Consider the following 14,871-nt stretch of genomic DNA (forward strand, 5'->3'; position numbering starts at 1 on the left):
AAGAACAAAGAATGATCTCATTAACTGTACTAGACGTTATGCACCATCTAACTATTCATTTAACATGTTAGATGTGTGCATAATGTCGGCTCAATTTTAGTTGAACACAAAGAATTTATGTTTGTCGTCTGCTTATTGTTTAAAAACGGAAGTTGAACTTGTTAGAAACTCTTAAAGTGACAGCATGTACTGACTGAAGGGGAACAGAAACTGTACTGATGAAGACCTCACATCACCTGAGAGATGAGCAGTTAGGGTGTTTTCACATGTAGGACAGCCACCAGTGTAGTTAAAGAAAAGTTGAGATAATTGGCTTTATTAGCAGTGCTGCAAAGAGTTAAAGATTTAACACTACGTTCATGTCTCCACAGTTAATGTGAATTTACAACCAGCGGCCATTAGAGGAGCACAAAACAGCTGCAAATAACAACCCTACCTCAGAAATCCACCTGACAGCATCTTTAAGCTTTTACTATTTTGCAAATTTGTCCAACATGGTGGCAACCACCCAACAAACACACCAAAACAAGTCAGACAAAATATTAGTGCTTTTGAGGTTTGTCATACCATATTTATCAGTAAACATTTGGTTTCAGCAAATCTGCAAACTAAAAGAAAGCAACAGAAACAATGAAGAAACTGTTCTGAGCCAGTTGATCAACTCTGTGGCAGAGTTGATCTAAATATGACACATATATGCGCTGATGGTTTCATCAACTATGTGACAACAAGTGTGTGTGTCTGTGTGTGTTTCTGTGGCCAGTTGCCCCGACTCACTTCTCATCAGAAGATTTTCATGAGAGACAGTTCTCACCCTTAATGCAGGTTAAAGTCACAGTAGTCAGACAGACTAGTGTGGTGTGTTCAGGACATTCACATTGTTCAGCTTCGTCATGGCTGAGTTCCTGTTGCTCATCATCCTCATGTGTAAGTTTAAATATCTTATTAGCTTATTTCATAGTTCATGCTGGCTTTTGATTCATGTAGCCGATCCAGTAAACAATAAAGGACAGTCTGTTTTACATTGTTACTAACACATTTTAATGCAGTTTTCCATTAAACTAGCTGTTGTTGGAGCTTGAATATTGTTGTATCTGTTCAACTATTTAAAAAAACACTTTCTCAAACAGATTCCTTTCATGAGATCAAAGCACAAGGTCAGACTAAGTTTAATTTTTGTATGAAGAGTAAATTTATCTCTCTTTTGTACAATAATAAATAATTATCAGTCATGATCACTGTTTTACAGAAGAAACTATTAAGTAATAAATGTAACATCTTCACCTCTTAACTTTCAGCTCTTCTTCAGCCGAACCTGACGGTGGATCGACCTGTGATCACAGAGACAGACTCAGTCACACTGAACTGTGTGACTCCATCATCTGTTTCTGCGACTCAGTGTGATTTCTACATTGAAAACAAAGAAAAGTCAGACAGCTCCTGTGTGCAGACACTGACAGGAGCTGAGCTGCTGAAGATTGGAGGTAAAAGATCACCCTCTGAGGTTAAAGTAAGATGTTTTTACACTCTGAGGTTTGGAGGTGTTGACAGTCCATCTCCAGACAGTGATACGTCCACCATCACCATAAACAGTGAGTGACTGAACTTCCATTAAGATATTGTTACATGCTGTAATTAAATATGTCATGTCAGCTGTTAAAGATCTGTCATCAGACAATGCTTCAAATAATGATTTATTCTATGTATTCATATTTTCAGACCTTCTTGCAGCTAAACTGACGGTGAATCCACAGCTGATCACAGAGACAGACTCAGTCACACTGAACTGTGTGACTCCATCATCTGTTTCTGTGTCTGAGTGTTTGTACCACTTTGTGAGAGGAAAACCTGCCAAAAGATTCTCTTGTCTGAAGACACTGTCAGGAGCTGAGCTGCTGTCTCTAACAGGTCAAAGTTCACCTGCCAAAGTTGATGTCGCCTGTTTTTACCTTGTATCACATGAATCTCCAGAGAGCAACATCTTCACCATCACCGTGCAACGTGAGTAAATGCAGCTAATCACAAGAAGAGTTCAGTGTGAGGAAAATCATCATTATCATCTGATACTTTTTCTAAATAAATGCAACATTTAGTCATTCAGACTGTGGTGTGTTTATTTTTAGTTCCTCGACCTGAGCTGACAGTGAATCCACGGCCGATCACAGAGACAGACTCAGTCACACTGAACTGTGTGACTCCATCATCTGTTTCTGCATCTGAGTGTTATTTGTACTTTATGGGAACAAAAACTGCCAGAACCATCTCCTGTGTGCAGACCCTGACAGGAACTGAGCTTCTGATGACGGCACATCTGAGTTCAGCTGCTGAGGTTGAACTAACATGTTATTACACTGTAGAACACAGAGGAGGAACATATCTATCTCCACACAGTGACATCTCTTCAGTCGTAGTACAAAGTAAGTGACCAAACTACCATTGTTGTACTTTCACAAAACATCTGAATATATGTTAGATGTTGCAACCAGAAAGAGGAAAGAAAGAAAATCTCTATTTTCATTGAAATGTGTGAGGAGGTGACTGAGAGTTTAACACTTGGACCATTTGCTAATTTGACTTTAGATTAATGAATATTTGCTATTTTGACCATTAATGTATATTTAATTACTCTTTGTATAACTCTGGTAACACAAATGTTTCTATGTTACAAACTTCTGGTTGATCCAAATCAATCTTTTATTGCAGATTCCATCACAACCCCAAGAGCACCAGCTGTCAGTCTGACCACAGGTAAGTGGTGGATTTAAACAATAATCTGAAACATTACACTCTGACAGTAAGACTGTATTTACTACTTTGAAAATGATTTTTTTATCCATCAGATTATACTGTTGGAGCATCAAAGAGCACTGGTAGTTCATTTACTACTTTCCTGACATCAGTGAATCCTGCATCAGGTGACACATTAAGTCACTCTAAGGAGAACATAAAATCCATCCAAATAAGAACGCTGACTGTACTCCTTTATACTTCAGAGATTGACTGCATAGATAGATAACAAGTATTATAAAGTTTCACTCTACATCCCCAGCATCAGTGAAAGCAGCATCAGGTGCCACAATAACTTCATTTCCCAAGAAGACTAACTGTATTTTCTTTGTTTTACCTTTTTTTCTTAAATAAACAATTTCTGGGTGGACTGATACAGCTTCCACAGATATGACCTCTGAGTTTCCTGTGACCTCACCGCCTCCAACTACAAGTGAGAAAAAAGTCTTTACCTTCTTCTGTTTCATTTTTTTTTCTTTTTAAAACATGCCTTCAACAAGTGAGCTTCAGTTGGGCACCGACAAGTACACTTGTTTTCTCAGAAAGGAAGAAATAAATGTTAGTGATATGTCTCCATGATACATTTTTCCGGCACCTCTATAAGTTTTTACATTGAATTTGAATGGAAGGTGTCAAATGTAATGATTTGTTGTACTGTACGACAGTCACATTTCACACATCTTTGGATATCAACACTGCTACCAAACTGGTTATACTGAGGAACAAAGATTTTTCAGTGACTCCAAAATAAGTTGTGGTGGAGCGGGAGGTTGAGGACCCAAATGCAGAAATTTCCAGGAAGGAGATGGAGACTGGTGATGTATGGGAAACAGGTTTATTGATTATTAAGGGGCTGCCAAGGAGCTAAAAAACCCAAAAAATAAACCACGACAGAAGTTTTAGAGATAAACGAACTGATCACTTGAAAAAACAAGGAGCAACAAATTACACAGGTGAACAAAACAACCAATATACATTTATGGACCTGGCACTGAACAAATGAAAACCTGGAGTATATATGCTGTGGAGTAAATTCCAAAATGAACGGTAGGTGAGGCAATCAGCAACTGAAGAACATGTGTGACACAGGGAGTGAAACTGAACTGAATAAACACGGTGGAAAATACAAAAGAAAACAGAAAGTAAGGTAACTAAAGAGCAAGAAGTAACAGAAGACCAAAAAGGAAAACCAGCACATGAAAACACAGACAATGACAATATCAATTTGTGCTCACATAAATCTGACAGGTGTAAAACTATCTTCTTTTATTTCAGATGTTGTGGAGACAGAGGTCACAACAACCCCGACAATGCCAGCTTTCACTGTGAGCACAGGTAGGATGTAAACAGCAGTCCATAACAATATGACAAACCAATTACTATTTATTAGTTTGAAAGCTTTTCTAATCAGCCAGGACTGTCAGCACACCATGTTTCACCATCAGTTAAACTTGATGATGCCGCGATCCATCCTATTAAGAACACCAGCCACACTCATCTTTGCTCCAGACGAATGTACTTTTACATTCTTTTTATTGCTCAATGAACATAATCATTAACATTTCAACATTTCGAAATTGGTTGAAAAATTGATTAAAACAAAGAAACGGCCTACCTGGTCCGATGGTTTTTAAATGCTTGATACTCCAGTAAGAAAGACTCACAGATGCAAAAATAACAAAAGACTTAGTTTTTTTGCTTGTTGATTTAACGCAGAGTGATGAAACCTGTTTTTTCTCATGCAGTTATCAGGATCACAGCAGTTGTGACGCTGGTGTTGCTTGGATCGGCTCTTCTCGTTTGTCAATCCAGAACTGGTAAAGAAACAACAACATTAAATCCAAGCTGTAGTTTAGATAGTTTGATATGTATCTTTTTTAAATATATCTTTTATATATTTCTGTTTATATTTCTTAGAGAATTGTTTCTGCAAGAGGTAAGAAATGTTCTTTCTCAGACATCATCAGGTGAACATGTGTATATGTATGACTGATGATATTTATATGATAGATTCCCAGTTTTCTAACAGCCGTTCTTGGGATAATCAGTTTTCCTCTGACTGCTTCAGCTGAAAGGTCTTTTCTACAGCAGGTCTGTTGCACCCTCCATCAAAGTTGGGGCGGTTGCGCGAGGCTTCTGTGTCTTCTTTCATTGAGACTCAGTGAAATGTCTCAAAGAAGAATTTACTCAGTTTCAGAATTCATATAACTATTGCAAATGTTCATGAAATTAGTTTCTGGTAGATTTTAGACATCCTCTGCTTGAGTACATGTGCTCAGATGATGTAAAATAATCAGCAGACTGCTGTAGACAGAGGTGTTACCTCCTAAGTATCCGTGTTTAGTTCAATAAATAACCTTTTTAATGTTTGGAGACAATAATGTGAACATAGCTGTTTTCATTCTGTGTTGAAAACAAACTTTTATATAATACACGGTCTTCTTTTCCTCCATTTAGACTGATGGCCAACATCTCTGGTAAATCAGGAAGTTTATTGCTCATTTACTTTCACCTCAGTGTTAATGACTGTGCAAAAAAACAGTGTTATCAATGTATTTCATCTGTGATTTGGTCATGAAAAGAATGTGTTTGTGTTTTTATTTCAGATGAAACGACAGAAATGGTGAGTCCTAACCAGGGTTGGGGAGTAACGGATTACATGTAACGGCGTTACGGTAAAAGGATACAAAATAAAAGTAACTGTAATCCGTTACAGTACAAGCAAAAATTATGTACTCAGATTACAGTTACATTCAGTGAGAATGGGGGTTACTTAACAGGATTACAATTTGTGCGAGGTTGCAGTGACAGAAGTACAGAGCGGCAGGGTCGGACTGGGGAAAAAAAATCGGCCCTGGCAATTTTCCTCGGGACTAGCCCCCCCTCAGTATTAATTAGTATCTCCAATCTAATTAAATAAAAATAAAAAAACGAGCACAGACCGCTCATACAGTCAATGGCATGTACCCATAGAAAAAATACACACTCACACACACATCACACAACCTGACGATCGACTGCTAACAACCATGATCAGTAACCTACACAAACCCAGACACATAATGGCTCGGTGGCCAGCAATCGGATAAACCAATGAAGTGAATCTGCCAGCCCCATACTCTTGCCCCTGCTCAGCCAACTCCTTGAAGTCGGGTATGGTTGGTAACGTTACTGCGGCTAGCATTAGCAACGAGGCTGCTAGGCTTGCTAAATCGGTAAGCATTAAGCATCAAGGCTACTGAAGAAAGTTAGTCTTTTTAGCTACGTTATATTATTATCTTTCTTCTCGGCTATAAGTTAACCTTTGTTTACGGCCATTGGCCCTAACCTGACGCGCTAGCTGTCAAATCACCGGAAGTTTTCACCGGAAGTACTGGCGCACACACACAACCAAGGGTGTGCAAAGAAAAATAAAATGAGGTCGCGCAAGATGGCGACTGCAGCAGACGTGTAAGTGCGAAGCTCTGCAGCATTAACGAGTATCTGATGATAATTTGACGAGGCCAACGGTTTGAACGGCTTGTTAAACGGCTAAACACCAACCAAACAAGGATAGAAGAGTTTTGATAATAGGTTGAAGATTCTGACGAGTGACGACCTATGGACATTAACTCTCCTGACACGTGCGTCAACTAAGCTACAAGCTAGCCTACGAAGCTAACACCAACATTGCACCAGTGAGCCGAAATGACAAAGAGAGACGCAAAAAAAAAAGAAGTCACAAAAGGAAATCTGGTGATGGACATGGAGCCAGAGGAGAGTTTCTACGGCTTGTGTTCTCCTCTTCCCGAGACTCCCAGCAAAAGTCCAAACCCGAAGAAACTGTGTGGAGAAAACAAGGAGAAGGACACGGTTTCTAACTCCGACATCCTCCAAGCCATACGTGAGTTAAAGCGGGGTTTTTCCGTCTTTGAGCAGCAAATGAAACAAAACACTGCGGACATTAAAGAGGCAAAAGAAGTAATGAAAGGGCTTAATTTTCAATCTAAAGAAACGGAGGATAAAGTGATAACGCTGGATAAAAGAGTGGACGAACTGAAAGAAAAAACCGAAGAAGGAGAAAGATACAGCAGAAGATGGAATCTGCGCCTCATCAACCTCCCAGAAAAAGAAAACGAAGATGTGAGGCATGAAGTCCTCAAAATATTGAGCCAGATTGCACCGGATGAAAAAAGTAAGATGGGGTTCCTGGTTGACACGGTACACAGAGTGGGACGCCCGAGGGATGATAACAAACCGCGTCCAGTCATCATCCAGTTCAACATGCGGACCTTCAGGATTAAGATTTGGAGAGAATCACGCAACGCTGACATCCTGAAGAAGATGAACCTCCGTATGGCCGAAGACCTGACCCGCTTCGAGAAAGACTGCAGAAACAAACTGTGGCCTTTAGTCGAACAGGCACGTAAGGATGGAAAGAAAACCAGATGGCAAGGGCCGATCGTCTTCATCGATGGGGTAAAATTCACTGCGTGAAAAGCCAGCTCTGAAGACCATGATGCTTATTAAAAGTAAAAAAAAAGAATATTAAGAAAGCTCAATACAAGTAATGTTATGGCCTCAAAACAGCACATTTTATATGCCTGATACTCATAATGTTCAGAGTTTTTCTAACTTTTTCCAAAGGTAGAGAGTTTTTATAAAAAGCTCTTTTCTTGTTGTTGTTTTCTTTTTGATTGTTCAAGTTAGTCGGCATCCAGCTATTTTTATTTTTTTTATTTATGGCGACCAACAATTTCATCAACCTTAAAGTACTTTCTCTTAATGTCAATGGTATACGCAATATTACCAAAAGAAAGGCAATTTTTTTGTTTTGCAGAAGGTCTAACGCCGATTTACTTTTTCTACAAGAGACACACTCCTGTGAAGATGATCGTAAATTCTGGAGAAGTCAATGGGGAGACCAGATTTATTTAAGTCATGGTTCTAACAACTCAGCAGGAGTAGCTATTCTGTTTAATAAATTTAAAGGGGATGTTATAGAATCTCACTTATCTGAAGAAGGTAGATGGATTATTTTAGTGCTTAGAGTAAACAATGTGATTCTGGTGGTGAATAACATTTATGGTTATAATTACAATGCTCTAGCAAAAAATATGATTGTCCAACTGACAGCAAAACTTTTGAAGCTCAAAGAGAAATATAAAGAGGCCCACTTAATAATTGGCGGTGACCTAAATGATGCAGCTGATGACTTAATGGACAGAGTACCAGCAAGAATATCTTCCAATTCAAGATTTAAAGTGATATCACACTTAGGTGAGCAACTTAATGTTATAGACGCCTGGCGATATATCCACCCTTACCAAAAAGAGTGTACATGGAGTAATGCTAGTGGTTCTTTACAATCTCGAATAGACATGTGGTTAATATCTTCTTACACTATGCAATATGTTTCCGAAATATCACATAGTTATGCCCCCTTTTCAGATCACAAAATGATAGTCATTTCCTTTACTAATCCTCTAAAACAAAAAGCAACACTGCGTGGTTACTGGAAATTAAATTGTAATTTACTGAAAGATGAAGCTTTCTGTAACTCAGTCAAAGCAATTGCTGGGAATATTTTCAATGAAAAAGAACTTAGTAATATACAAAAATGGGAATTTTTTAAATTTAAAATCAGAGAATCAGCTATTAGACACAGTAAAGAAATGAAAAAACGCAGCAATCTTAAAGAATCTGAAATCATGAAAGAACTAAATATCCTAATAAACAAAAGTTCCCCTACTCCAGAGGAAGAAATTAAACTGATAAAATTGAAAGATGATTTAGATAGTTTATATATTAATATGACCAAGGGAGCCTTTGTACGCTCCAGGGCTAAATGGTTAGAGGAAGGTGAGAAGAATACAAGCTACTTTTTCGCCCTAGAAAAAAGGAACTACAAGAGGAATAATATCACATCTCTAAAAATAGATAATTCTGTAACCTCCAACCCAACTGATTTAGCAAATCACGCTTTTCAATTTTATTCTGACCTATACAGCTCTAATTATAATTCAATAAAAGGTGAAGAATTTATTAATAATGTTAAAGAATTTACTCCCAAAATATCAGATAATTTTAAATTGGATTGCGAAAAACCTATCTCTAAAGTTGAAATCCTTGAAGCTGTAAACAAAATGAAAAAAGGTAAATCTCCAGGAATGGACGGTCTTCCTGTCGAATTTTACCAGTGCTTTTGGGAAATAATTGAAAGACCTCTTTTTGAAATGCTGAAAGAATGTACAAATAATGAAGAAATGACCACAACCATGAAACAAGGCATAATAACTTTGCTTCCCAAACCAGACAAAGACCACCTTCTATTGGATAACTGGAGACCAATAACATTGCTCAATGTTGACTATAAAATACTCTCACTAATTTTCGCCAGGCGTTTAAGAAAAGGTTTAAGTGAAATCATACATGAAACTCAAACTGGCTTTATGAATAATCGCCACATAAGTTGCAACATTAGGTTTATCCTTGACTTAATAGATTACTCTGAATATGTTGATTCAGACGCTTTAATTTTATTTTTAGACTTCTACAAGGCATTCGATAGTGTAGAGCATCAATTTTTATTTAAATCTCTTCAAACCTTCGGTTTTGGTGAACATTTTGTATCCTATATTAAAATGCTCTATAAAGATATTAGTAGCTGTGTCATGTTATTCCCAAATACCACAAAAAGATTTTCAGTGTCTAGGTCAGTCCGTCAAGGATGTCCTTGCTCCCCATTTCTCTTTCTTATAGTCGTTGAATTGCTTTCAATACAAATTAGACAGAGCAATGTCTTTCGAGGGTTAAAGATTTTTGAGAGAGAGATTAGGATAACTCAATTAGCGGACGATACAGTCTTATTTTTGGAAAATAAACAACAAATAGAGACAGCACTTAAGGTAATAGACACCTTTTCTGTTGCTTCAGGTTTAAAACTTAATTTAAAAAAATGTGAAATACTATGTCTCTACAACACAAATGAAACTCTTGTCAAACAAAAAACTTCAAACCTAAAATACAAAAAACTAAAAATATTTTCAATATGTGGCTCCAAAGAGATCTGTCCCTATTAGGTAGAGTTCTTCTGAGTAAAGCAGACGGTATCTCTAGATTTGTATATCCTACTCTCTCTCTTTTTGTTCAACAATCCCTTTGTAAAGAAATAAATAATACCCTAATAAGTTTTGTCTGGAAAAACAAATGCCATCGTTTAAAAAAAGAGATCTTGGCAGCCCCAAGAGGAGATGGTGGTATGGAGCTGTTAGACTATATGGATGTGAACTATACCTTTAAGACAAAATGGATAAAAGAATATTTGAAAAAGCCAGAATCTCTTTGGTATTTTATACCTCAGAATATTTTTGGGAAAGTTGGAGGGTTACCTTTTCTCCTAAATTGTGATTATAATGTTTCAAAATTACCCCTAAAATTATCTAAATTTCACCAACAAGCCATTTCAGCAGCAAAACTATGCTTTGTCCATAACTTCTCTCCACATAAAACTATTATATGGAACAATGAGTTCATAACTAGGAAAAATAAATCACTATTTCTGAAACATTGGATTGAAAAAGGAATAATATATCTTAAGGATTTACAAAATGATGTAGGTGAAATTTTTAGTTATGAAGAATTTCTTAGATCTAAAATCTTCCCTGTTACCTATAAAGAATTTCAAACAGTGATAAAAGCTATTCCCAGTGGCATTCTCCAATTGATAAAAGGTCATTTTGAAAGGCAAGAGGCAGAGAAAGTTGACTTTACCCTCTTTATTAATGGTATAAACATTATGAGTCACCATTGTAACAATAAACATATAAGGAATCATTTTTTCAGGAAAAGGAAAATTACACCTCGAGGAAAATTTGTATGGTCTTCCTCTTTCTCTGACATTAATTGGAAAACAACATGGCTCCTTCCACATAAATTTGTTATCTCCAATAAAATCAAAGAAGTTCAATATAAAATTATACATAACATCTACCCCACTAACAAATTTGTGTCAAAATTTGTCAATATTGATGCCAATTGTGTATTTTGTAATGCCGAAGTGGAAACGATTAGGCACCTTTTCTTTGAATGTAATTTTTCCCAGATTTTTTGGAAAAAAATCGAAGCTTACATCACATCACATTCCAACATACCAATTAATTTGAATGCCAAAGATATACTGTTATACTATAATAATAAAGATAGGAAAATGCAACACTTAATTAATCTGATTATTCTAATTGCAAAATTCCACATACATAAAACCAAATTTTCTAAAGGTCGACCTTTCTTTCCTGTTTTTGAAATTGATTTCAAGAACTACCTCGAATGTATTAAAAGAATTGATAATAAAAAATGTATACACACTGTTAACATAATTGAAGGAATATTTGGAGAAATATAATATGTCCTGCCATTTTCTTTCTTCCTTTTATTTAATTTCATTTATTTTATTATATTTAGGGTACCTATGTAATGACTTATGCACCTTATCCACTTTATGTCTCATATTGTATTTGTTTATTTAAATCCTTGATGCCTGACTGTTTTGTATTGTCCACAGTCAATGTTCTGATTGTGATTGGAACTTTTAAATAAAGTTTGAAGGGGAGGAAAAAAAAAAAAAAAAAAAAAAAAAAAACTTTTAAGAGCTGACATGTTTTGGTTGAATTTGCAAATGAAGCACCTGTTTGTATCTGTACGTCTGAGTCTCTTTTTGGAAAGTGTACAGCAAATAGACATGCAAATATATAAAGTGAATGCAGAAGGATTTTGACATGCTCAATTTCAGAAATAAAAGCTGAAATGTTTAAAAAAAAAAAAGAAAAATAAAATGTGATGTAAAAGTCTTACTCTGCTTATTTATTACTAAAGTAGAGCACTTCATTGTCATTGCACATGTATTAATGAAATGCAGTTTGGCATCTTATCAAGTGTAACGCGTGCAGATTGTATAGCATGCAGTATTTAGAGATAAAATGCAGTTATTTACAGCTAGTGTAAGGAAAGATGGTTAATAGATATGTGCAGAATAGATCAATTACCTAAGGAAATGCATGTATGTGCAGAGAATGTATAATATAGTTATGGCAGTACAATGAAAAGAAAAATAGCATGGTATAAATAAATGTGATAAATACAGATGGAATCATACAGATAATATACAGATTATCCTATACCATAAATAGGTAAAAGTAATCCAAAAGTAATTAGTTACATTACTTTTTTAAAAGTAATCCAAAAAGTTACACTACAATTACATTTTAAACAAGGTAACTTGTAACTGTAACGGATTACATTTTTAAAGTAACTTACCCAACACTGGTCCTAACGTCAGAGAAAATATCAACACTCCTGCTTCTACTAACAGGATTTCCTTCCTTTCGTGATCATTCTTTCTTGGGTGACATTATTGTTATGTCTCCTTCCATCTAACATTTTCTAAACCATTCACAGGCTGGTTATGATGAAACCTACAGGATTGTTACCTACACATGCTAAACCGATGAGCGTTATTCCTCTTTCTGTATTTAGAGAAAGGTTCATGGGCAGGTAGATTTGCTTTTCTGGTAAATTAGTGAAATGCTTGTTGAATCTGAAGTGATCTAAAATGCAATTACAAGCAAACCGAAATGTGTTTGTCTATGATGTGCAAAATGAATAATTTCTGCATGATAGAAATCAGAGCTTGATGATTTTATATGCTGGTAAATCAATAACCCGAGAAAACATTCCCAACTCCATTAATTGATGTGTCTTTTTGCATCCAGAGTGAAAACATCCGAAGCTCAGAACCTCAGCAGGCTGAATCAGCTCTTAGAGATTTACTGGAGGCGGCTGTAGCTCAGGGGGAAGAGCAGGCGTCTGACAATTAGAACGTAGGCGGTTGGACACATAACCACGTGTCCTTGTTCAAGACACTGAACCCCATGTTGCTTCCGATGCATCCATCTGTCATGTCTGTGGCTTCTTGCCATGTTTTTAGTTTGTGTTTAGTTCCTAGTTTTTACCATGTCTTTGTTTTAGGTCCAGGTTGTCATTTTAGTTCTGCCTTGTCATGCCATCAGCTTCACTTCCCTCACCTGTGTTTTCCCCATCAGCTGCACTCAATCCCTAATCACCCTCCCTCATTCGTTCCCTCATTGTTTTGCGAGATCCTAACCCGTCAACATCCTCCATGCCATGCCACGACCAAGTTAAGTGTTTCGTCTCCATTAAGTGTTTTGTTTTGTTAAGTAATTATCCCACAGTTTAGGTTTTTTGAATCCGGCTCAGCCGTGCTTTTTGTTTGAACTTTGTGTTTTTGAAAATAAATTAAGTTTGCTTTTTGAATTTCCGCATCCGTGTCCTTTCACACCCACCCCAAACTGACACCATCTGAGTATGAGATTGCGTTCTGACAGAAACTGCATAGCTTGTAACACTGTGTAGATGTGCTGTATGAGTGTGTGTGTGACTGGGTGAATCTGGCTTGCAGAGTAAAAGCACTTTAAGTGGTATTTAAGTACAGTTAATTTACCATTTAGGAGGCAGCACCGTGAGGTCACCTGGAAAACCATGTGTTATTTAATTGTCTCTCTTGAAATTGTTTGTATGTTAAAGGTGAACCTGTGTTCACATTAATATAAAACTGATATGTGTATTCAAATGATAACCTGTATATGTCAAGGTATTAGATAATAAAAATGTAATTAACTGTGATTGAAAAGTGTCCCATTAATTTCAAACGTTAATGTTGATTAATTTTGTCCTTATTTGTAACAAAGTAAAGTTGACAAGGAAAGTTCTACAAATTCATCTACAATACAACTGTCACACACCTCAACACACTTAAACACACACTCATAGACACAAGCATCTCCTTATTTTGACACTGCATTTACTTCCATTCATTGTTAATAGCCTAACTCAACCCTTTGCCATTACCAAGTGGTTGCCATGGTGACCCGGTCACTGACATAACCTCAATTCACACTTTCTTCCAAACCCTTGACGATGCCCAATATGACATGTTGCCTCTTTAGAACTTGGTTTTGGTGCCTGTAAGCAATACTGCTACTGACTGAGTCAGCGATTTCACCAGAAATGGACTCAAAGACGAAACAAAAAGGGCGTCATGATGATGAAGTCACTGTGCTTTAGATAACAAATGTTCAATGGAGGGAACAGAGCACCTCCTGGTGGTGCTGAGGTGAACAGATTCTTCCCAAATTTGAATGCAAGATCAGGCAAAGGTTTAATGGTAAGTGTTGAGTAATATGATCTCTTCTTAGCCACACTGGTGCTTTCACCATATAGTGGATCATTACATGTTTTGCAACTTGAAGGTTTTTGACTGGATTACAATTCAATTTGTCTCACACGTGAGTTTTTGTTTCCCTTCATGTTGTGAGTTTAAGTCTTTACTTTAAATCTACACTGACAGGTTGATGTTTTTGTTTGAATAATACTTTGGAAAATGATCGAATATCTTCAAAACTGACACTAACTATTACGACACAGTGAACATTTACCTGCTCACTGTAAATATGTTACCGTGTTACCATGAGCCTGTTTGTCAGCTCCACATTCAGGTCAAAGCCACACTGCAGTTTCCAAGCTGCTGGCTGATAATACCTCCTACATACTATGTTGTGCATTATGTTTAACCTCCTAGAAATTTTGTTTGAGTGTCATATTCAGAGTTCTTAAATAGATGTCATTTTGAATAATTGCAAGATCCTACAGAACACACTAACATGCACTGGTAAGTGCATGCACCTCAGAAATCCACGTGGCATCTATAAGGTTTCCAATGATCACAGTTTAGTCCAACATGGTGACAACCATCCCACAACCACACCAAAAACAAGTCAGACAATTATTTGTGCTTTTGACGTTTGTGATACCATATTTATCTGTAAACTAAAAGAAAGCAACAGAAACAATGAACAAACTGTTGTGAGCCAGTTGATCAACTCTGTGGCAGATTTGATCTAAATATGACACATATATGCGCTGATGGTTTCCTAAACTGTGTGACAACAAGCGTGTGTGTGTCTGTGTGTGTTTCTGTGGCCAGTTGCCCCGACTCACTTCTCATCAGAAGGTTTTCCTGAGAGACAG

At 36.8% G+C, this 14,871-nt stretch overlaps 2 protein-coding genes across 3 annotated transcripts; both read left to right on the forward strand.

Annotated features, from left to right (window-relative positions):
* Positions 1-893: 893 nt before the first annotated feature.
* On the forward strand, positions 894-13,360 carry LOC142376590 (uncharacterized). The gene is made up of 13 exons (XM_075459995.1): positions 894-927; positions 1,299-1,592; positions 1,720-2,001; positions 2,124-2,417; positions 2,704-2,748; positions 2,841-2,915; positions 3,167-3,220; positions 4,063-4,122; positions 4,533-4,604; positions 4,705-4,723; positions 5,245-5,264; positions 5,394-5,410; positions 12,537-13,360. Exons 1-13 carry the CDS (start codon positions 894-896, stop codon positions 12,639-12,641), a joined length of 1,371 nt encoding a protein of 456 aa, XP_075316110.1. The 3' UTR covers positions 12,642-13,360.
* Positions 6,214-9,673, forward strand: LOC142377203 (uncharacterized). Of its 2 annotated transcripts, none has more exons than XR_012769490.1 (2): positions 6,214-7,298; positions 7,607-9,673. XR_012769490.1 is itself a non-coding variant. In XM_075461075.1 (2 exons), the coding sequence occupies exons 1-2, from the start codon at positions 6,475-6,477 to the stop codon at positions 7,613-7,615; spliced, it is 780 nt and encodes a 259-aa protein (XP_075317190.1). In that variant the 5' UTR covers positions 6,214-6,474; the 3' UTR covers positions 7,616-9,673. The 2 variants fall into 2 exon arrangements, 1 of the variants encoding a protein (XP_075317190.1); XM_075461075.1 differs by having other exon boundaries at positions 6,214-7,245.
* Positions 13,361-14,871: the final 1,511 nt, after the last annotated feature.

This window comes from Odontesthes bonariensis, chromosome 3, assembly GCF_027942865.1.
Source record: "Odontesthes bonariensis isolate fOdoBon6 chromosome 3, fOdoBon6.hap1, whole genome shotgun sequence".
Lineage (NCBI taxonomy): Eukaryota > Metazoa > Chordata > Actinopteri > Atheriniformes > Atherinopsidae > Odontesthes > Odontesthes bonariensis.